This window comes from Platalea leucorodia (genome assembly GCF_965183815.1).
Source record: "Platalea leucorodia genome assembly, chromosome: 1".
In the NCBI taxonomy this organism is placed as follows: domain Eukaryota; kingdom Metazoa; phylum Chordata; class Aves; order Pelecaniformes; family Threskiornithidae; genus Platalea; species Platalea leucorodia.
In genome coordinates, this window is record NC_138823.1 from 112,180,776 (window position 1) to 112,204,230 (window position 23,455).

The window sequence follows — 23,455 nt, forward strand, 5'->3', positions numbered from 1 at the left end:
AACACAGTGCTGAATAATACAAACATGGACAGAGTCATGGAAGCAGAACTCCATCAGACTAAAAAAAGTTATTAGTCCAAATTTGTTTCAGCATCATCCTTTACTTCACCTTTTTATAAATTATAATCTACAAAGAAATTTCAATCAGAGCTATCTGAGGCAATCAAACCAAGCAGTGTTAAAAACCTTAGCTAGCGCTCCATCAGCATACCCAAAAAAGACATACTTTGTAAGGTTGATTAGATTTGAAGAGGTTCAACAGCACACAGAAATCAGTTGTTTTGCTAACTTAAAATTTTCTATGACATAAAATTGAAACCTCTTCCATCAAGTTACAGCCCTTTTCCTTGCTTTTTATGTAAAGAAATAGCGCATAAGATGTTGAAAGGCCCTATCCAAATTTGACCAATTTACAGAATGACTTCTGAAGGCTTCCATGAGTTTAGAGGGAGGGGTGAGCTTTTGGGGTACACTAAAAGCACTTATTCTGCTAATAGTTGCTTAAATCATTGCCATTTCTTTGGAACTACCCAGGTTATCCTTCTTCTCCTAATACTTAGCATGATCTCGAAATATGATCTGCTGGTAATAAATTACAACAAACATCTTGATTCCATTTCCAGAATTACACCCTTATTCAAAGGTCATCTAAATAATAACCTCATTAAAAGAAATGTCTTCCTTTGTCTTCAAACTCTCCCCTACCCACTCCAGATAGCCATTTTATTTTTTCTGTGTATTAAAGGGGCATATTTTTTCTCTCTCCTTCCTAGTCTTTCTCTAATTGATGACAGAGGTAGCTCGACACAGGAAAATGTAGCTGCAACACATTCAGGCTTAGTTTCATTAGCACAAGAACAATAGTAGCAAAGACAAAAAGGTAGAGAATTTACTTTCAGATAGCAGCTAAAGAAGAAATCCCTTGCAATCTGGGTACGTACTCTGTTTACAGAGTGAAGAAAGCCACTAAATAAATCCAAGATCCAGTTGGAGTATGATCTACCAACTTCTTTTTACAAACTAATCATTAGAAATCACAACATACATTCCACAGAGGCCAATATTAAACTGAGTTACTGTCATGTTAGTATGGTCTTCTGGTCTATGCAATAAAATTCTGGCTACTTAAAACCCTGAGGGCTGAGTTCTGTTCTTAGTTATACTGATGTCCTCAATGGAAATTATCAAGAATAGTAGCCAAGAAAAGTGTTTAATGTACAGTACATATTTAAAGAAATGTTCACATTAATTCAAATTTTATTATCTTTCCATATCAGAGCTATGCAGTGAAAAAGACAACGTCTCCATACAGAGCATTCACAATTTTTGATCATGACAGAGATTAAGAATACAATGTTTTGCAAAGATGATACTTTATAAGCTTGCAAAAAAGAACCGCTTATTCAAACCATACCAAAAACAAGACAACTGTGAAACAGTCCTCCTAGCCGGCCTCCAAAATCACCAGCAGCAATGACCTCTAAAAAAAAGCAGATTTTCTTTCTGTATTCAGTCAACTCGCAACTCTGACTTAGCAAGCAGAGAAGCAACAAGATACAGTCAAGACACCTGAACAGTATTTGAGTTCCAAGACTGATATTTCTCACACAACGTACTGCTCAGGGATCCTGTGATGCCATATATATCCTACAGGCAGCGTGTAATTGTTACCAGTTTCACCTATACTCAGTAATTTGTAAAAGACATGACATGAAAGCCCTGAATAGAGCGCGCTAAAAGCACCTTAGACAGATAAGCCTTAAAGCATCTTGGGAAAAAGTGATGCAAAACCAAAAACTAATAGTTTTTAAACCTCATCATTATCTCAGTAAACTAACTGCCAAACTAAAGCACAAAGGTGGAATATAGAAAATAATTTACACCAATTTGCTAGGTTTTTCTAGGGTCATTTCAGAATTTTGCGAAGATTAAGAGTTTGCTATGGCAAATACAAACTAAAACACAGTAATCAGAAGCAGAAGTGTCTGATGAACAATCATATAATATAAACAGTATTAACCACATTATCCTGTTTGTGGAATCTGGGAAAAAAGTACACTCCAAAATTGCAGAAATGTTAGATGTAAAATACTTCTTACAGATTTTCAATCCAAGAGAAACCAACTTATTACAGCATTTGTTGGAGCCTGGTTGTAATTAAATACAGGAAGGATATTAAAACTTCCAAGAGATTTCTTTTAAGCCACAACAGAAGAAAAGGCACAATTGCATAATTGGAACCAAATCCAAAACCCACTTCCTTCTTATTTACTAGCATCATCTAAAGGACACTATTTAGATGCTGAAAGGTCTGGAGCTAACAACTGTAAATCATCTAAAAGTCAAAAATTTCAAAGGAATTGTATGACATCGGTTAAAAGTTTATAGATGAGAGATACAGAAAGTTAGTGCTCACTGCAAAACCACATCCTAGCGGTCACTGTATCTCTCTTTTCAATAAAAATCCTAGCGGTCACCGTATCTCTCTTATCAATAAAATCCTAGAATTCTGTTTTGTTGTGGGGCAAGAAATCCTCTTTGGTAGTAATAAGCTGCTATAAAGCTATAGGGCAGAAATGTTGGATATACAGAATTTGAAAGAAAGATGTCTTTTTAAGATATTCTAAAAATAACATTTCTTTAGAGAACAGGATTTCACTTATCATTTAGTTCTACACAGACCAGCTAAATACTAAACAAACTTGCCAGTCAGTGGGATATTTCTTTAAAAACCTTCAGATCTTTTTCTTTGGCAGTTGAGTTCAGTTCAATACTCTTTGTCATTAGCATATCTGTGCAGAAAACTAATATCTACAGCATACTCCAGCCCTCCCTGCCCCCTTCCCCCCCCCCCCCATTTTAAAATCCTCTTGCATTTCTATAAGGCATGCAGAAAAGTGATAGCACAGACATAGATGGACACGTACATGCTAGATTTTTTTGCTGTAAAATAAATCAAGCAGTTTTCAGGGATTTCTAATTATTTAAGTGCTTTAATCCCTGTTTGTTTGTTTTTTCCTTTCCGATATAGTCATAGTCATCAACACTGCCCATTGAAGACATATGTATAGGCCAGCTTCAGAATTGTCAGTTCAGATGAAGTGATGGACAAAAGGTGCGAGCATGCTGCTATATTAGCTCAGTGGATGAAATACTAACAAAAGCCAAAAGTTTCATACAGGTCCCTGCTGTCTTAACACTATTAATAGGAGGACAGTTCAGTAACGCTTTTGTTTTACACGCAGAAAAAAAGATCCCTTTTTTCTCATTAAAAATTACTACACTCCAGTGAAACTCACGCTAAAGGAAAAGTTATCATGATGCATCTGTTTGACCTCCAGATCCCACCATTAATCACCTGCAACAAGAACCTAACAAATTAAAAGTCTACAACTGCAGTTTCCTTATTGTTTTGGCAGCATCCATAACAGACTTCAAAAGGCCATTCTTTTTAAACATGAGGAAGAGCTAGCTTTAGGTATCTCAGCTTGGTATGTAAAACCATAATCCCTTTGAAAGCATGGATCTTTCAGGAACCTGATCGTATCACAGTAATTGTCTAACTTTCCTTTAAAAAAAAACACCAGAAGTACTGCAAGAGCAATTTCTTTTTTTACATTAATTTTTAGATTTGTGCTACTCTTTCTTAGTACAGTCACAATTAAAGACTTACAAGTAACCAAAGGTTTGGTTTGCAAAAAGAAAGAAAATGAACCAGGAAAACTACATGTTCTCAGACAGACTCAGCCATCAGTTACATTTTTCTTCATTCATTATAACATATTTTTTAATGGGATTGATCACATGGGTTTATTTTTGGCACCCCAGCACCTCATCCATAAATATTTTTTCCCATTTAATAAATGTTCTCATTACAGTCTTGGGCCAACACCCTAAAGTTAATTGGGACTGAAGTAATAGGGTTATAAAAAAAAAACCAACAAAAAAAACCCAACCAACCTGTTTTCTGAATAACAGCTTATGCCCATACTCCATTCCAAAATAGCAACTTATTTCAGTTAAATTTACCCAACACTGAAGTAAATAAAAACACTTATTTTGCAATAAGGGTGTGCATGTATGGAATTACTTCTTAATAACTTTTAGATAACTGTAATTTGATAACAAGCATGGAATGAGTTAATGTTAAAGAAATCACTAAACTGTCCTTTCACCATTTAGTACTTCTTCAGCTAAGCACATAGAAGTCAAACACCACATATCATGCTTTGTTCATTAACGTCTTCACTCCCTTTCTTGTGTATGCCAGTGAGTGGCCTAAAGGATGATGTGGAACTTCAGATGGAAATTCTGCAATATGAGAACACTTTTGTGCATAGCCAAATCTATCCTAACCAAGGAAAAAGATTCTAAAGACAAATGAGGTGACAAAGTAAGCTGGGGGAAGAAAAAAAAAAAAAAAAAAAATAGAAGAGAGTTACAGCAACACAACTTTAATTCTTCTTACTTTCAGCATTTTATAAAATATCAAGTAATAATCAAGAATTCTCCATTAAAAAAGCCAAAAAACAGAGGAACAAGGAATCAAAAACACAACAGAATGACTTCAAAATTAATAGAAATTACCAGAAGGCCTGTTAATAAAATCAGAAATGAAAAAGATCAAGGAGAAACTGCCATAAAACACTATGATACCTTAAACAACAAAAAAAATACTTCCATATATATACAAAATATTTAATAAGAGTTTAATATACATTTAAAATATTTTTCTAAACTGCTTATTATTACATTTTTCAAATGCAGACACAAGATTTACAAATATACATAAGTATGATGAAGAGTTCAGTCCTTACAAACATTTCTGAAACAAGTGAAAAATGCTTTGTTGATTCAAGCAAGGGCTTCCCCTCCTTTCCAGATCTGATTTCAGTAGGTATTTAAACAAAAGCAGTAGGTATTAAAACAAGAGCAACCTCAATCATTAGTCTCAATCATTATTATCATATAATGATATAGGTGGGAAGGAATCTTTGGAGGTCATCTCATCCAACCCCTTGCTCACACCAGGGCCAACTTTTTGCACAATGGGCACTCTCATCGTCTCTCAAATGTACTGACAGGTATAATAGAAAGAAAAATAAATTTAATAAAGACAAAAATAATGGAGCACTGTAGTAGCTTTGATTAGTACTGCATACAGTTTTGATGTACATTTTAAACGTACACAAAAATTCCTATGCACCATATACCCAGTTGCTACCAACCGGTATCTACATCAGCAAGACAACGTATCATCTGATCATATGCAGCTCATACCAACATCACTTTCTTTTTGTGATTTAGAAATCGTTGCACCAATGGTGCTTAAATGTTCAAAGCCAATTTAAAGTTCTCATTATTCGTGGTATATGGTATACCTTTCGTGATCAAAACATCTTTGTCTTTACAATTTTGATGAGTTTTTTCTTTAATGTGCCTAGAGAGAATACTGCATCTTCAAATTTACTTTATTCTTTCATTCCCAGAGCCTAAAGGCAGACCTCCTGGATTACATTACTTTGACACTCGGGTGATACTTGATTATTCTGGAGGATTTTGCACAAGTCATTCATTCACTTTGGTAGTAATATTACCCAGCCCCAAGGCCTTCCTTCCGACAGTGGTTTCATCATTTATGCTTGTCTGTCTCAAATTATGTACTACAACTGTTACTTACAATCTCAGGGATGTTATAAACCTTGATTAAACCATGTTTTCAAAGAACATGGAGGTCCTCTGTAAAAAGTGAAAACCAAATGTAATGCAGTAGTAACTACAACCATGTCATATAAAATGGTCACTACCAGAGTGGCAGAATAAGGAAACTGTCACTAATGCCGTTATTGTAATTATTGTTGTTGTCATTAGTTGTACTAATTTGATTAATTTATGTCAAAATGGTATTCTTGGGTTCAAACATCTACACAACTAAAAGCAATTTTTTTAAAACTCCTACCTGAGATGACAAGAGATTGCAGTCAATGTGGAGTCCTTTCCCCGTCTTATACCTCTGAAGTAAACCAGCCATAATTGCTCCATATGTATACAGCCCAGTAGCAAGATCTGTCATGGCTACTCCTGGTCTAACTGGCTCACCATCCTGAAGAAAAAGAAAAAAATACCCCAAAGCAAAACATAAAAAACAAACAAACAAAAAAAAAAAACCAAGCACAGGCAAAACATTACTTTTTGTTATAGTACATTCTACACAAGACATCTGAAAAAAGTGTTTGTGTGTTTCTGCATTGCAAACTGCAAGAAATAAGAGTATCTTTGAGTGAACTGAATATAAAAACTACCACTGAAAACCAGATATTCTTGCAGTATCTACGCAATACTAACTTCACAATGCTGCAGACTGCAAATTGTGAATGATTTATTATGCTACTTTTTGCCCTAATAACATAATGCTTCAACTCACCAATGCAAAAAGAAGAGATAATGTTAGAGACAAGAGAATCCAGAGAAAACTGAACTTCATTATGCCTAGAAGCTAAAGGTCTAAAGGATTTCCACAGTATGCTGACCGGGGTGCATGTCTGTTTGAAAGGCAGAACCATATCTCTTTGCTCTTCTCACTCTCTTTTTCTCCCTCCTCTTCTGGCCCTCCCCCAGCCAAATCTCAAGTTTTGTATTTTCCAGTATACACACTCCAGGCTTGTAGTGGGGAAAAAACAAAACCAACTTTGTTTTGCTTACGCATGTGCACGTTACACGTGTAAATACACACAAATCCTTGACCTTTTGACCAATAATCACTGGAAAGTTGTTGATTCAAATATCCTTTTTCAGTATGTCAACCCTTTTTCTGGCATCAAGGGAAGCATCTTCATTTTACATCATGTGTTTCAGAACTTCCCTAATCATGGGCACGAAATACAGCCCCTCTGCAATCAATGGCAAAAGGAACTTCTAATTTCAGTCAAGGTAGGCTTTTACCATAGAAGCTTAAAAGTGCTTCTTCTGAGACATTCTCCCATTTTCTACTCTGAAAAGTTTGAGGTCTGATGCTCAGATTTTGACAGCAATTGCTTGCCCTGAAGTACAGTCCACAAATAGCAGCGCAAAGCTAATGAGACTGTTTCAGAGTTTCAGCACCTAAGTAAGCCTATCATAAGCCAACTTAAAATCAGTATAATTGATAAATAACTGTTGGTCAAAGTTCCTATAAATGCCTTTAACCTGGCATAAATTCAATAAAATTGAATTTACAGAATTACTTTAATTAGTCATGTCTAAACTGCTAAGTGTAATCATACTTTAAGATTGCAAGAGAGTTATGTTTAGTGATAATTACAAAAAAGAGTGTCTTGGCTTCACATAAAAAATTTTAAAAAAACCTTATCTTCACCATGTTTTTTTTCTTTTGCACTCCAACAGGATTTACTTAAGTCTGATATCAAGTCATATATAAGGTAAAAATTATTTTAAGAAAAATATCATATTGCATTATCAATTGCATTCATAGGTCAATTCTGGGACAAAAGACTGTAGTACAGTATTTTCAATGTAAGATGGAAAATGCTGTATTTTATTCATATCATAAAAATCTCTTATTTCTTCCTTCTCTTCTTCCACAGTCTACACTAAGCTACTTCAGCTTCCCAATAGAAAGGACGACTCAAAGGTTTCATCCATTTACCACTCTCTTTGTACCCAGCTCCGGGGGAAAACAGAAAAGGAAGTTCTTTATTTTTATACGCATAGGCCTACTGAGAAAACTAATTAGCACATGAGAAGGTTTTTGCTCCTCAGAGCTATCACTGTGAAATACAAATGAAAAAAATAACATTTCCCCCATATTATCTGCTGCAAGTTCTCAGTTTTTTAAATTGTTCTTTCTTCATTACAGCCAAGATGCTGGGATGAGAAGAAATCAAAAAGACTTAAGATTTTGCAAACAGATGTGCAGCAAAATTCTTAGTTTGAAAACACTTCCCACTGTTTTCAAACTGTCATTAATTTCACCCTTGATGGAGAAAACTAGACTCTGAAGATATAAAAATCAGCAATATTTTAATAGATTGTTACATATGAATTCATCTTTTCAAGTAATCCCAGCACTTCCCTCATCAAGTACTAAACTACCTAATACGTTAAAGCAAACGCTTCCCTTGCCTCAGTAAAAAGTTCACCTTTATTTCTAAAAATACTTTCACTATTTCCCCTTACAGAACGCTCCTGCAAACTACTAGCACTACAGTGCTATGTTATTTTTAACACGTGGGCTCTACTTCATCCTAACATTCCACAACCTATAATTCTGCAGCAGTCCACACAATTTCTATTCTTCCTTGGTCTTTCTACCAAGATCCATGAGTAGCTGCCATTTTTCACCCTTTAATCAGCTTCTAATGTCCACCTGTGCCATAAACCAGCCTTTCTGTGACAGGATGCATAGCTCTAAGTACTGTGAAATGGATTCATTCAGGTTTGCATCTCTGTCCTGCAGAACAAGGGATATGAAGCTGCTTTATATTAAGGATAAAGCTACACACACACAGAAATACCTTCCATTAGACAGAGCTTCTGGCAGCACAGCAGTATTTTTGTGTAGCTAACATTATACTAATCCCTGAGCAAAGGAAGCATCTATACAGTAGCTTTTATTCAAGCAAATTATTTTAGAAGTAACAACCACCACCATCACCCCTACCAGCCAAAAGTGATGTTACTGCTCTGGTAGCAGCTGCAGTCAGGGAGAAAGTGCTTTAAGCAAACAAAGCTGCTGTCCAGGCTCAAGGGCTGGGCTGAACCCTCATCAGGGGCAGCACCAGGACGTGCCCTTTGCTCATTTGAAAAGATGAAGATTCACTCCAGTAGAACAGATCTTTTCTTCCGTCACTGAACTTTGCTATTGCTCAATCTTACCACCAGTTTACATGTTTAATCCTAATTTTTGCTGTTTGCTAAATTCCTTACAATTTGTCAAAACATTCTGGCTCACAGATAGCCACAGCACATTTTGGAAGCTTCCCGAGTCTTTTTTTTGCCCTTTGACATAATTTCTCTCCCCAAATTTACATCAATAATATAAAAATGATCCATTAAAAATGGAAATTGTTCTGAAATGACATGCTTAACAAAAGCATTTAAGCCCAGTAGCCTTTACAGATAGAAAATAGCTGCTGAAGCTCATATGAATCAGCAATGGCTGTATTTTTCAACAGCTCTGAGCTATACACCATATGTACTATTTGTTGCAGTTTGTTTGGTTTTAAGCTGAAGAATGGCCCCTCTGGTACTGTAGATCCCAATCATGTCTTGTCATCTTGCGTTCAGTAAAACAAAAATGTTGCTTCAGCAAGAAGGAATGTACCACCATAAAGATACCCTGAATATTGAAAATTACATGTAATAATCCACTTGGAGATGGAAGGGGATTTGTATCCAAATTGGTTTTTATTTAATTAATTTCAAGTTATTGCCTTAATGAGTCATAGAAATTTTCATCAAAGGGATATTCATCTGGCACTGATGTATCTGAATATATTAAGTAAAAGCTTTCTGTTCATCAAATATGAAACTCGAATGTGGTGTTCAACCAGGAAAAAAAAAATCTATAAATTATGTCGTCCAGGACAATAAAAGTGTCAGTGTAAACTTTTTCCTTTTAGTGTATTTTAATTTATGTAAAGAAAAACTGAATGTGGCCTGAAGCAACTACTTTCATTCAAAATGGGTTTGTGGTACAGATTTACACAAAACAGATTCCCCACTACTGCTTGTAAATTTTCATAAACACACTAGAATTTCAAATTTCACAGATGTCATACATTTCTAATACAGAGGTAATCAAGTACATGTGTAAACTTGAATTCCATGTAGGTTTCTGCACATGAAAACATGGTTTAAAGGTAGCATTCTACTGTACACTGTGTTTAGTTTTGTACAATCATCAAAAACAACACTAGCACAAATGCAGTTGTTTGTGCCTGTAACTTTGCAATACGGCAGAAGTTATAGCTTGATTTCAAGGTTCAGAACTTTGCTCAGAAGCATTTCAAAGTAATCAGCATTAAGTCATTTCAGAAACAACTATTTCCTAGCCAAAAAAGAAAAGCAAGCCTCTCATAATGTCTTTACACAGGAATCTTCTCTCAGATCTTAAAAATCAGACATATAAAGCACATGATCTTGTCTCCCTTTCAAGAGGTTTATACTGTGTGCCAAATGTAATATTATTGTGTATCTTTAGTGCATTCCACATTTGTGTTACACTAACTTTATCTCCTTAATAAAAAGATAACTTGGATAAAATACATTTTAGTCAGAAACTTCCATCTCTTCCACTGTGATCTCTTTAGTGCCTCAAAAATTATAGTGTTACATGAAATATGAAGTATTGAAGAAGCTGAATGTTACATATGTGACAGACTTAATGAAGGTTGAAGTTTCACTCAAAATCCTGTGCTGGTAATATATTGATTTCATGGCTTAATATTATGACTTTGCTGACTGGAGGCATGGCCTCAGTAGCCAATAAAGTTATGTGATCTGCAACAGTAAACTGCTTTCTGAGACATTAAATCAGTAGCCAGATGGTTGGAACAAACTAAAATTCACAACACGAAATTTCACTAAGCCAAAATGGAATATATATATTACTATTAGCGCTATCCATTTTTAAAAATATCAGATACAAGACATAATTTTAGTAGCCTATTATTAAAATGCTTTGTGAGGAGTTGTAAATATGTATTAACACACCTCAAAATTAAGCACCTCAGTGTTGTATGCAGATGTTTTGTTGCTGCTGCTCGAATTCATTGTAATTGTCTACTGCATCAGCTGATACCTCTAAGACCATCCTGCAGGCACATTCAATGGCTTGTTTACTGAAGGGAATTTTCCACAGAGCACTGTTATACTGATGTTGTTATGCTGATTATCTATAGCTACCGCAATGCAATACAAAACCAACATCATCTGTTATAACTTTTCTTTTTTTTTTTTTCCCAGTTCAAAGACTGGCATTTTCAATTTTATTTAAGAAAAAAAAAATCATACTCTAGTTTACTAGGGTATGCTTCAAATGATCATGTTACTTTTAGTATACGAATTCCATGTTATCTGGTCAACAAATAATTCAAGGTTTAATAAAGAAAAACAGCATTAAAAAAGTCAGTAAGATTCTTTTTTCTTCTTTACTTTGGCTGCTTTTCTACATGCCGACTGAAACAAGGTTTTCTACTTCTTTCAGAGCTAGTCTTGTGGAATTTTAAACACAACCCAGTCACATGAACGTAAATGTAGAACATGGAAGATTTTACTATTAATAAATACATTGTTATTTTAAAGTAGCTTTCAAACAAGCATACAATATGATTTTAAAGCCACTTGAGTTAAATTTTCACTACAACAACAAAAGGCACATTTGCTTCTCTGGAGTCATTGACTACTCAATTCTTTGAAACAAAACTGTCCCTCTATACATCAGAAAATGGTTTTGAGAAACTGATGAAATAACATATGACCAACTTCAACTAAAAAAAAGAAAAGCAGCAAGTTTTAGCATGTTTATTTTAACCGTGCAAGAGAATGACTAAGGTTGAATAAATTGTTAAAAGCCCCCAGTGAATAGACAGAACTGTTACTAACAATGATTAAATTATTCCTATGATTATATTGCCTCAAGTCCTGGTGAGGTGATGCGAACATCTGGATTTCCAGCGTAGATCTTTTAATAACGCAATCTTTTAATAAAATCCATCTTCATAATGGCCACTGAGGACTATTACTCTCATAATACAAAACTTACATGCAATTATTCGGTATAATGCTTGTATTTTCTGTCACTCATATATTGAAAGGCTTTACAAGAGGTGGTTTTTTTTTTTTTCTTCAATTTTTCAACATACTGTCCTTTATTCATGTAGTACTAACAATATTTGCCCCCTTTCTAACAGTTTGTACTCCCATTTAATTTTGTTTGGTATACTTTGAAGTGTGCAAAAAGTTTCTGGCATTGTATTGGAAGTACTAACCTTCACTCTGCTGACACCAAGGTCAGAATGTAAAAGTTACTTACACTACAGTTACTGTGATCAGTCATTGCTTAGTTATATGTGCATTATACATTTGAAGAGAAGTACCTGTAAGGACTGCACTCAACTTCATGTCTTCTCGTGTTCCAAGATGGACATCCTACGGGTACGTACCATTAACATGGTAGCAGTGGGCAGACAGTCTCAGGACACTAGGCACAGGATGTTTCAGTTTCCTCAGTCAAACAATGCTTGACTGTTTGTTTGTTTGGGATTTTTGTTGTTGTTGGCATTTTTTTTTTTTTAATAGAAAGGAGGACTCTGGTAACAATAATTGCCACAAGCACAGAGTTATGATGTTTCCCATTGTTCCCAGCAGAAAACAAATCTATCGGCAGAATATCAATCCTACAGTAGAGTTATATCCAGATCATGCATGGTTAGCTTTCAACAACCTACTCAAACATGAATATCTGACACTAAATACAGAAACCTGGTGAACTCCTTGTTTATCTAGGGCATGCCAGTGTCATACTCTAAAGATCTGCACTACTGCTTCCAGAGTATCAGGAGCAGCACCACAGAAAACTCTCTAGTGTTTATGATCCATAGAACAGACTAGTATCACTATCTCACTTGAGAAGTGACATTTGGAGACCACATTCCCTGCATCTGTAGGTGATTCAAGACAGCTGAAGTAAACGCCTATGACCAGCATTTTTCTGAAATGAAGACACACATTCTATGTATCCCTGGAATCCAGATAGTAAACTCCCTCTGTAATGCTTCCTGCACTACTGCAGCTACCAAAGATCTTGGATATCAGTGGGAATAACAGCACATAAAGCTTTTCCAGAACCACTAATGACATCTCTCTGCTTATTTTCAGGCAGGATGATCGAAAAGACAGTTTGTCAGAGTTGGATGGCTTCACAATTCCCTCTTTTAAAGAGAGAATATCAATATCAAAGCATGGGTGAAACTTCCCACACATGTATGGTTCCATCATCCAGGTGTCAACAATGTTTCTATTACCACTCTTGAAGTGACTAGAAGTGGCCATTAACAGGTTAGCATAAATTGTCAGTTTATTTACTGGAGATTCAGGATACCGTTTTTCTTTCATTTTCTGTTTCTCAGGCATTGGCTTTGCAAGCCTGGAGTGAGATACCTGAAGTACATAAGCACTATTATTTTCTTAGATTCCCAGAGATAAGACCTCATGTTGGACTCAAGAGGGCATGCGTAACAGATGTGTTAGCGTAGGCTAACTTGCTCCATGCAGCATCAAGTTTTAGTATATGGCACAAAGATTCTATTAAATTTATAAGTTGAGCACCATACCTCGTGCCCTGTGATATGCATGAGACCAGAAACAGCAGCTGCAATGGAGTCATATCCACCTCTCTGAACCATTGGACCAGTCTGACCATAACCTAGAACAGAAAGAGAACAAATAGTAATTCAATCAAGGGCAAGTACAACGTAAACATGTATTACTATTTTAGTACAAAAAGGAACCAACTAGTATTTCTCATCAGCTTTCGTTCACAAGTTGTCCAGATTGTACAACCAATGAATGCAATTGTATTCTATTTATTCCTGCACATTTTTAAGAGTAGATGGTTGGATTTACCCTGTGCAGGTTGATGATGTGTTTGATCTTAATTCTAGACAGATTCCTGGCCCTGCTATGTTTCATTCACTTTGGATAGAATTCCTTTTTTAACTTGCCGGGTCACCTGAGGTGGGGTTCAGACATCATTTCAGAGGCTCTGCGCTATCTCTGCAGGCCTCCAACTGCTGTCCAGCAGGGCCCATGCTGCCTGGGTTATACCCCCACTCTGCCATAAAGATATCTTGAATACCACAAACAATACTAAAATCATGACACTATGGTTTAGACACATGAATTGCTCCCCCCTTACTTCTCTTATTTTATTCCACATCTAAGCAGAGCTACCTTCAAAATAAAACACTGTTTACAACAGAGGGCAAGGCTGGCCTTGGTAGTTTAGCAACTACACACAATCTGTTTGCCAACAGTTAGCAACAATGAAATGCAAAATACAAAAAACTTCTATGGAACTACATAAATACAGTTTTGTTCAGCTATAGAACTAGCTTAGAATTAACAGCTGTAGCCAGAAGGATGCTCTCTTGCTTTTCTCTGCTTTAACTCATCATGTCCTTCCAACAACCACCACAAAATCTTCCAGTTGAGGAGGTCTTGTAGGATCAACTGAAGGGGTTACAAATCCAGATATCAATCCTATTCCCCTGCCAGAGATTACTGCCTGTCAATCACAGTATAACCTAATAATTTAGGGCTGAAATTGCAGGCAGTTAATGTACCAGGCCTGTACAATGTAATGACCATAAGTGGTCAAAGAGCCAAGACTGGTTTTCTTTTATGGAACCAGTGACCACCAACACAGACGGGAGAAGTCAACAGGGAAGGAGCAATACATTTGATTGCTATTATCAGAACTAATAGAAACCATCAGAGCCCTTAAGAATCAGATTTAAGAGTCTCTCCTCCTCCTCAAAGAGGTAGCAAATTCAAAAGCTATTCTCATACTTTCTTTTCCCTTTTCAGGTATGTCTGGAAGAAATCCCTTAATTCCAGGAGCAAACAGTTAGGAGACATGTCACAGACAAGATTCCTAGTTTGGCTGGCACTTTCAAGGCAATGTTTCCATACTACTCTGAGCTATGAGGACAGTATTAAAATAAAAATATATCAACATATACTGCAAGATAAAAACTTCCTGAATCTCCTAAATTCCTTTTCATTATTCTCCTGGAATAACCTTCTCCATATACAGACAGTCTGTTTGGTAGACACGACTGTGTAAACATGGGTTTTACTGATTACAGCACACAATTAAAAAATCATTACTCATTAGGGTAATCTTCAGCTCCTCCACTTGGACCAATGCTGTTATGTACAAAATTCATAAGTGATTTCTAATGTACAGTGCAAGATAATAATGATCACTTCAAACTGGAGTTAAAGCACTGTTACTCTAATTAATATTTAGTAAATCATAGCAAGCAAAACAATATCCACTAGCCATACCGATTTCTCCATTATACCACAAACTGTCTTAATTACCTGATATTTTTCTGCAGACATCAGATCCACATTTTGCGAAGCTGAGGAGGAACTCAACTTCTACACTTAGTATCACGGGGAATATCAGGATACTACAGCCAGCACACTTTCTCTGTCAATGTAGCCTCAAAACAAACATTTCGGGAGAAAGGATTCAACACTTTTCTTATGGTCAAACCTATATCTTATTGACTTCACTACTCCCAAGAGAGAAGAAAAAAACCTACCAGTTTACCCAGTTTTATTTGAAATCATGTCTCTAACAACAGCTGACTGTGAGACCCTAAAGAGCAACTGGTGACATTTCCTTTCATATTTACACACTTAAGTTTACAGAAAACAGTCTCTTCATTTTCAAACATAACAGGACTAGCAAAGAAAATACAGTAGATCCACCCAAAAATGCTCTGAAGGGCTCTCACTAGGCATACACTATTATCTCATTGGAATAAACTGTAGCATTAAAACCATTTAAATGTGTGGGGCCACTTCAAAAACAAAATCTTGCTCAATTAAAAAAAATACTCAAAACAACTTTAATTGAATAGCGAAAAGCATATTGAAGTAAGTGAGAAATTATGTACTGGCCTCAATTATTAACAAAGAAAAGACATCAACACATCTGCTCACACAAATGTTTTCATAAACAGAAAACATCTGAAAATTAAGCATTTAGTATGTAGGCAGAACAACTATAAAATGCTTTGCAATGCTCTTCTGGTAAGGACAAACACCCATCCCTCAAACACTATATTCAGGAAAGGTGACAGGCAACAAGTCATGCATTTTTCTAGGGGTGTTTAAGTCCTTTTCACACATTATAACAGCCTGGTTTCAAAATAAAAATTATTTAATGGATTTCTGGTTAAAATTAGATGTTCTAAGGAGCGTTGAATTCATTTTCACAGGTCACAATAGATTAAAAAAAAATACATAATTCTGCTTTTGATCTGAATTGACAAAGCTAGTGTGGGGACAAAATCTGCTGTCATTGGAAATTGTTTGCCTCCAGGAACTATGGACATATAAAATGCCTGGAAGAAGAGGTAGCCATCTAACTGTAAGAGTTAAGTGACAAATAGCTATTTCTAAAAATGAAAGACCTCATTATGCAGACAAAAATCAAAGGCTGAATATTATTATTCTAGTAAACTACACAGGTCAATGGAGCAACCCAGTGCAGATGTTTTAGAAATAACTATGAAGACAAATACAAAAATTTTGAAGGAGAACACAAAATTACATTCGGAAAGTTTTCAGCCTGGTGCACAGAGCTCACCATAACTGTAATACATACACATACATATATATACACATATATCCATATGTGTGTATATATATATATGTGTGTGTGTATACCTATACATAAATATATAAAACAACTTCTTAAAGATATAAAAATGCCACCCGAAGTTTACATTTATCCAAATACCCTGCATTCTCTCACACTTGAATTCAGCATGCAAAAGCACAGATTTGCAATTACACACGCTTAACCCTAAATATAGGTTCCTGTTTAGTATAATGTAGTTAGTGGCTTATCAAGTTTAGATACAACAGAAAATACTTTAAGCTAAAAAGATAATCCCTGTTGAACACAGAAAGAATAGACTTTACAGCGATGGTCTCTGAAGATGAAACAAGGCAACTGATGACACTCTTGCTCTGAACTGCCCTCTAGTGGAATTTACCTCCTTAGGCTACAGTCAATATTTAAATAGTCTCTTTCTACCAGTAGAAAGTGTATTTTAGTCCCTTAAGTCCAGTGAATATATTTTTATTTTGGGGACTATATTTCAGAGGAGAGACAAAAGAATTTAAAAATTTATTTAATAAAAATGAGAGTTTTCTAAATCATTTTAGCTGGAGAGGGAGCTGCATAGCCACCTAATCTCATGTAAAGCTTTAGATTTCCATAAAATGGAATCTGGAAAGAACAGAAGTTACACCCTCCCTAAATCCCTATTCGAATCCCAAAATCCCTACTCTACACCTTGCACTAGAAAGGCACAACTTATTTTGATACCTGCCACACCCTCACATACCTAGATTTCAAAATTGTTGCAGTATGAGCTGTTTTGTTCTACTGCAAAATATACATCAGTTCCACAATGAAACCGGTTATAACACACAATAACCCCCAGTCAGATCTCCAAGTGCCTCCTAAAAATTGTCATTGTCAAAGCATTATTTAATCTGCATAGCAAGCATTTGAAACTACCAAAACCACAAACTCTAGCTGTCCACTAAAGGATTATTCGCTTATTCGGCATAGTCACTTACACCTAAACCTTCCTGTTCCTGTCCTGACCCTGCAGCCAAGTCTATCTTCCATATAATAAAGTGTACCTTCATTGTCTTTACCCTTTTGTGAGCACAAGAAATGAACTGCCTATGAGAGAAATATGAAAAAACAAGTTGCACTGGCTACTTTGTATCAGCTTAAGGGAAACACGGGCCTTTATGGTAGGCATTTACAAAGTGAATGCCAGGCTTTCCACCAGCAATCCTGTATCCTTATCTCAGACAAGAATGGAGAAAGTGACCTTACTGGCTATATTTAGCATTCTCTGTTTTTCAGACCTTTCCAAGTGGTTAGATACATTTGCAGCTGAAAATTTTGAAAGAATATCCTTAACTAAGATCTCCACCATCTCTCTTTGTTAGTCTGCAGCATAACATATATCGTATGAATATTCAAAATGAGACATGCTTAATGTGACATAAAAAAGGATGTATCTGTTCCTGTATCTATTTTTTTCATATTTGGGGGAATATGACAATTAACATTTCATAAAATAAGGCAGGTAATATGGAATAGTGCAGTTCATAGCTGTTCTAAAAAAACCTCCAGTTGTCTGATGGCCAAATCTTTGATACAGAGCAACAAGACTCAAGATGCCTAAAAATATTTATCTAGCAAAACTGAAAAATAATCATGTCAAAATAAACAGTAAATTATAATAGCACTGAGATCCTCATCAGTAGCTGGGGGCATTACAGAAGGAGCCTTTACAAGACACTAATTGCAACTGGTTGAAGATTTATTTGGTAAAATGAATTGAAACAAACAACTTTCCTGTAAATATTGGCAATATATACCCATTCCAACTAAAAATAAGATTGAGACTGCTGCTATTGTCTGATTAAATTACATTGTTATTAATACATCACAATTCCTGACAAAGGGAAGGACTGAAAGTACTTCTTTCCCCCAGATTTTTCCAGTTGGACCAGAAAGACCCAGTAAAATAAAGATACTCTTCAATGGGAAATAAATCTTCACTACTTCTCTAGGGTTGGTGTGACATTCCTGCTCTGAGGAGAGGGGGCCAATTAGTGGGAAACGCAGAAGTCACCTCTGACACAACGAAGGTAATCGCTTTTGTGCTTAGTGTACAAGTGCCATGTGATGGCACTCGAGCTTTGGAACATACCACTGGAAAAATGATAATATTTGCAGGCATCACATGGGACAAAAGTTTGCGAAAAAAATAACATGTCATAACAAACTACCACTAGTTTATCCACTTTACAACGGTCAATATATTTATCACATAAGAGAGACATGCTTTGCTTTGGAATCCACCCCAAATGATTCTGTTCTGAGAGACAGAAATAAATATTATGAAGTGAGAAAGGTCAGGTTGAAGATTAGGAAAAATGTAATAACAGTAAAAGCTGTTAGACTGCACAAAAGTGTTATTAGTGAAGCTGCCAAATGCCAGATGCTCAAAAATGTCACACTAAATTTAAAAATGCTAGCAAAAACTGTTTCCAAAAAGAACTCTGTTAGAAAAACAGACTAATGTGTCTTTCCAGGTTTAGCTTTATAATACCATGTCAGCTACAACATAGCTTTATTTCATTTTTGCCAGATGACAGTGGGATCTTTAGCTACATTTATGGAAGACATTCTTCACAAAAAATTTTAAGAAAGCAGGCAAACCAAATAAACAACTTTGCCCCAGACAAAGTTCCATGTGTCTGTAGATCCTGTGCGATTCCAAGACATGTACTGGACACACATTTGGACACCCCATTTCCTTGCTTAGGAGTTACTGATGATATGATGACAGGATTCCTAACATGTATAAAAACAATTCATTTCAGCTAGGAGCTGCCTGAAAGCGTCTGGGATAAACAGACACTGATGTGTTGCAATATCATCACTTAAAGGACAATCACCCTAAAACCAGTATTTTTATCTAGGTTACCTTAGATTCATTTGGGCTTTTTACAAAGGTTAAAAATGCTTCTTCATTTCTCAGGTTGTTGTGCATTTGATTTGTATTTGATGAAATTTAACACTTTCCCCAGGACAGTGGGTCACAAACACAGTTTGCACCTTCCACAAAACAGAGAAAGAAGTAAATCTTAAAAAAAAATTACTACAAACACAGGAACTGGAAGGGAGACAAAAGAACTCGTGCAACACCTGAAATTGCTGCTCTCATTTCTTCAAGACAATTTGCTTTTAAGCTAATGATGGCCCTGTAATTAACTGCTGCAGGAAATCCTGAATATGATTTTCGCTGTCATAAAAAGAGAGGTCAGCATTTCTCATTATGACCTTTGTCCAAAATATCTGTATCACATGCAAGCGAAAACCGAAAGCCATCATTTCTGCACTTCTTCATGATTTGATAGCATGATAAAACTTTAAGACCAAATATAAAACACATTGTACTAAGAGGAGAGGAAAAACCAACACGGAGACATACTGTCAACACAGACCAATTCCCTGTAGCTTAATTCCCACATGACAAATGACATTATAAAGTCAGCCTGTATAGGATATTCTGAGCGAAACATAGAAAAATATGTTCGACATAGGCATTTCTACAAATAGGGACTAAACATTGTCACAAATTCAATCCAGATAGATGGCTATCCCTGCTGAATAACAAATTAATGAGAAACACCTTGTGACTTGTTCTATTGCCAAAAGAAAACATTCAATTAAAGACAGCTTACATCTTTACTTAATAAAGATTAATGAAACAAGCAGAAGAACACAAGCAATTCTCTGTGATGAGAAAAGCCAAAAATCTAACAGACACATTATATGAAACTTTGCAGTGTCAGAGCTGCCAAATACGTTAGCAAAACGAGTAACGACTTTTGGAAAATGCTTGCCATGTGTTGGTCAGAAGGAAAGGAAGTACAACTTCCTGGGTAGGCAAGCTTACAGGAGATCAGAACCGATATGAAAAAGGTGAAGTCAGAGCAAACTGTCAAGAGAGATGAAAGGAGTTAAAAAAACCAAACAAACAAACCCACAACCTTAAGTCAGCAGGCATAAAATCTGACCAACAATCTGATAAATACATTTCATTTGCCAGCTGATGATTGTGAATGTGTACAATATATCAATTACTTTATTGCTTTTACACATGCCAATTTAGACATTCTAACCCTGTATTTTAAACAAAATCAGGTGTTATAAATTGGAAGGCAAAATAAAATAAAATTATTAAATCAAATGCAAAACTTTCTGCTAGGATTTAGCTACTGAAAGACTAGAAGGGGACAAACAGCAGCCTCTGCCAGTTGTCCAACTCCATTCAATTTTCACGTGATCTGGGTACCCAGTCTCACACGACTCCCCTGAAAACACCAACCACACTTCTGGGACACAGCCACAGACCATTTCAAATAACGCAAGCCTGGTTTTCAACAGGCTTTTAATCAGGCCTACAAACTGCTGGGCCATATTTTGTAGTTTTTCAACATGCCAAATATCAGTTACACGAAAGCAGTTCTTCTCTCCACAACCTAAACTGTAATTACCTAAGAGATGCTACTATCACTCTCTTTTGCTAAGTCAGCTAAAGTTTAACTTGTCATTCTCTGAATTTCAAGGCAGAAGCGGCTTCCCAATCTAAGTGGAGGCACTCTTCTGCATGATCTCAGAAATCAAATGCAACGTGGTGACCATTTTCTCAAAACAAAGTTTCAACTAAAAGCTTAAGCTTTTAGATGACACTCAGATTAAGTACTCAAACTTTTTTCCCTGCCTTATAAAGAGGCTGAGAGACACCCAAATTCCCCACCATTGTCTTGGGTTTATACAAATATTCCTAGCTACACACTCTTAAAGGTAAGAACTCACTCCTTGTACCCTGCTTGGTACAAATACAGCTGAACTTATGACTCTAAATACTTATATTGTAAGAGCTAATTTTAAAATAGTGAAGTCAATTACTCCTAGCAGCGTAGCAGTGACATTCCCCCAGAATCCATCCAGGTTGCAAAACTTGCACAGAAACTAGGTAAATACAGAGGTGAGCCGTCTGTACTAACCTCTGTGCATCCTCACCTACTTTGCTAGAACTCCTCCACCCACCCACCCACCTCTGCCAAGCTATTGCTGCTAAGGTAAGGGAGCAAATGGTTGTGAGAAACACCTGGCTAATGCTGGGAATCAGCCAGGAGTCAACAGAAAGATACCAGACTTCAGCTCAACAGATACTAACAATCTTGCTATTTCTGTAGCGAAAAAAAAAATCTAAAGACTAAGGAGTACCTGCAAGGTGTATTTTCTATGAATATTTATAATGCTATGGCCAAGCAGTACAGTGTCAGGATAGCCTCAGAGAAGTCTCAACTCTGAGGCCACAGATACACAGCAGTCTCTGATAAGGACATGATTATCCTGACAGAAGTTTAAAGTAGCTACTTAACTACCTAATTCTTTTTCCTCTGAATCAGACAACATTCATTCTAAAGTGGCATTACCTGAACAGACCTTCATTTGCTGTGACTGTATACAGTTTTGTTGACAGACATCTGTGCAGCAATGTCCGGTGAAGAAGCTGACCTTGACTAAGCACTCCACTGCACCCGGGGGCTGCACGTCCACATGTGTGCACACACACGATTATGTGTACTATGACCCTGAATTCTCCCTCTAAGAGCAAATATATAGTCCCTCAAGGGACATTAATGATTACTAGCTGGAGCTGGAAAAGAGTGTCAAACAAACTCAAAATCAGTATGGAATTTTTTCTAAACTTTCCAAACATTTCCTCAAAAAATTCCAAAACAAATCTGTAAAGTTTAATTCCCAAAGAGGAATAAGTTATATGGAATACAAGACACTCTTAAGATTCCAGGCTGTCCTTTCAACCCAATAACTTCACTAACATTTTTTGAGCCTGATTATAGTTCTCTTTGGTTTACACACACAAAATATATAAACAGCTCAACCCTTACTCAGCTCAAAGAATGAGCACACATTACCTCCTATGTCTGAAATCATGAACTGTAACATGAATTTCGTTTGCAGTCCTGATATAACATTAATTTTCTATGCAACCCAATGAAGGTGTAAATTCCAGCTTAAAGTTTAAATGAACTGTTCTGGCAGATCAGATGGAAGTGGAAAGTTGCAGTAACTTACCAGTACATCAGAGACTAAGTGAACATAAAGAAAAGTTGAAAGAGCCTTTTCTTGGAAATACATATGAAAGTGATCTTGAGTATTCTTAACATTAACAGATTCCCTGATTATACAATGCATAGTTAAATATAATAGTTGCTGATCATTTACAGGAATTTAGTATGTGGAGTGGTAAAAAGTAAATGCATCTGGTTACTTGAAACAGCTGAATCTAATAACTGATTAATTCATTGTACTAAATTGAATATTTTTCTACTAACAGATTTTGCCAATTGGTTCCTTAGGAAGGGTCATATGTGAAAAGAATCTTTGCCTTCACAAAAAAAAAATCTGTAGTGGACACAACTGATACTTTACATACTTGGGGTTTTTTCCCCTCTATAAAATTTTCCTAACACAACTAGCTCTAATCAAATTCTCTTAACTCATGTTTCATTGATGAGAAACACCTACTAAATAAATAAATACAATACAAAATATAACAAGTTACCAGTTATTCAGTCTGAACAACTGAACAAACTTTTGATTGGACAGAGTACTCAAACATCTCAGGACATCACTTTGTGAAGGGTTTCAGAACTGCAATTAGAGCAATTTATAGCAGAGGAGATTTACTTTACTTCCAGACCATGTATTTTACTATATTTGGGTTTTTCAGTTTGAGTGTTAAAAGAAGTTATGATTCAACACCAAATTCACTCCCACATATCTTAAGATCATGACTTTACTTTGACAGAAATAAAAGAAACTGACAAACAATCATATTATATACCCTGAGCAGGTACACGATATATAATACCCCTTCTTTTTGTACAAAGAATATAGTATTATATGAGTAAGCACCTTGTAGTTGCAGTTCCATAAAATTACTTTGAAAGATGTATTCTCATAAAAGAGGTTACAAAATTTTGGCCTCGCATTCTCCCCTTAAAAAGGTAGTCA

At 35.9% G+C, this 23,455-nt stretch overlaps 1 protein-coding gene across 1 annotated transcript in view; it reads right to left on the bottom strand.

Moving 5' to 3' along the window:
• The window catches only part of SUGCT (succinyl-CoA:glutarate-CoA transferase), a gene marked incomplete at both ends in the record, with an annotated part of 332,869 nt that overhangs the window by 278,336 nt on the left and 31,078 nt on the right, over positions 1–23,455 (bottom strand). Inside the window, 2 exons of the mRNA XM_082310601.1 lie at positions 5,960–6,103; positions 13,335–13,426. Of these exons, the coding sequence (XP_082166727.1) occupies positions 5,960–6,103; positions 13,335–13,426 (236 nt within the window). The remainder of the gene's footprint in view (positions 1–5,959; positions 6,104–13,334; positions 13,427–23,455) is intronic.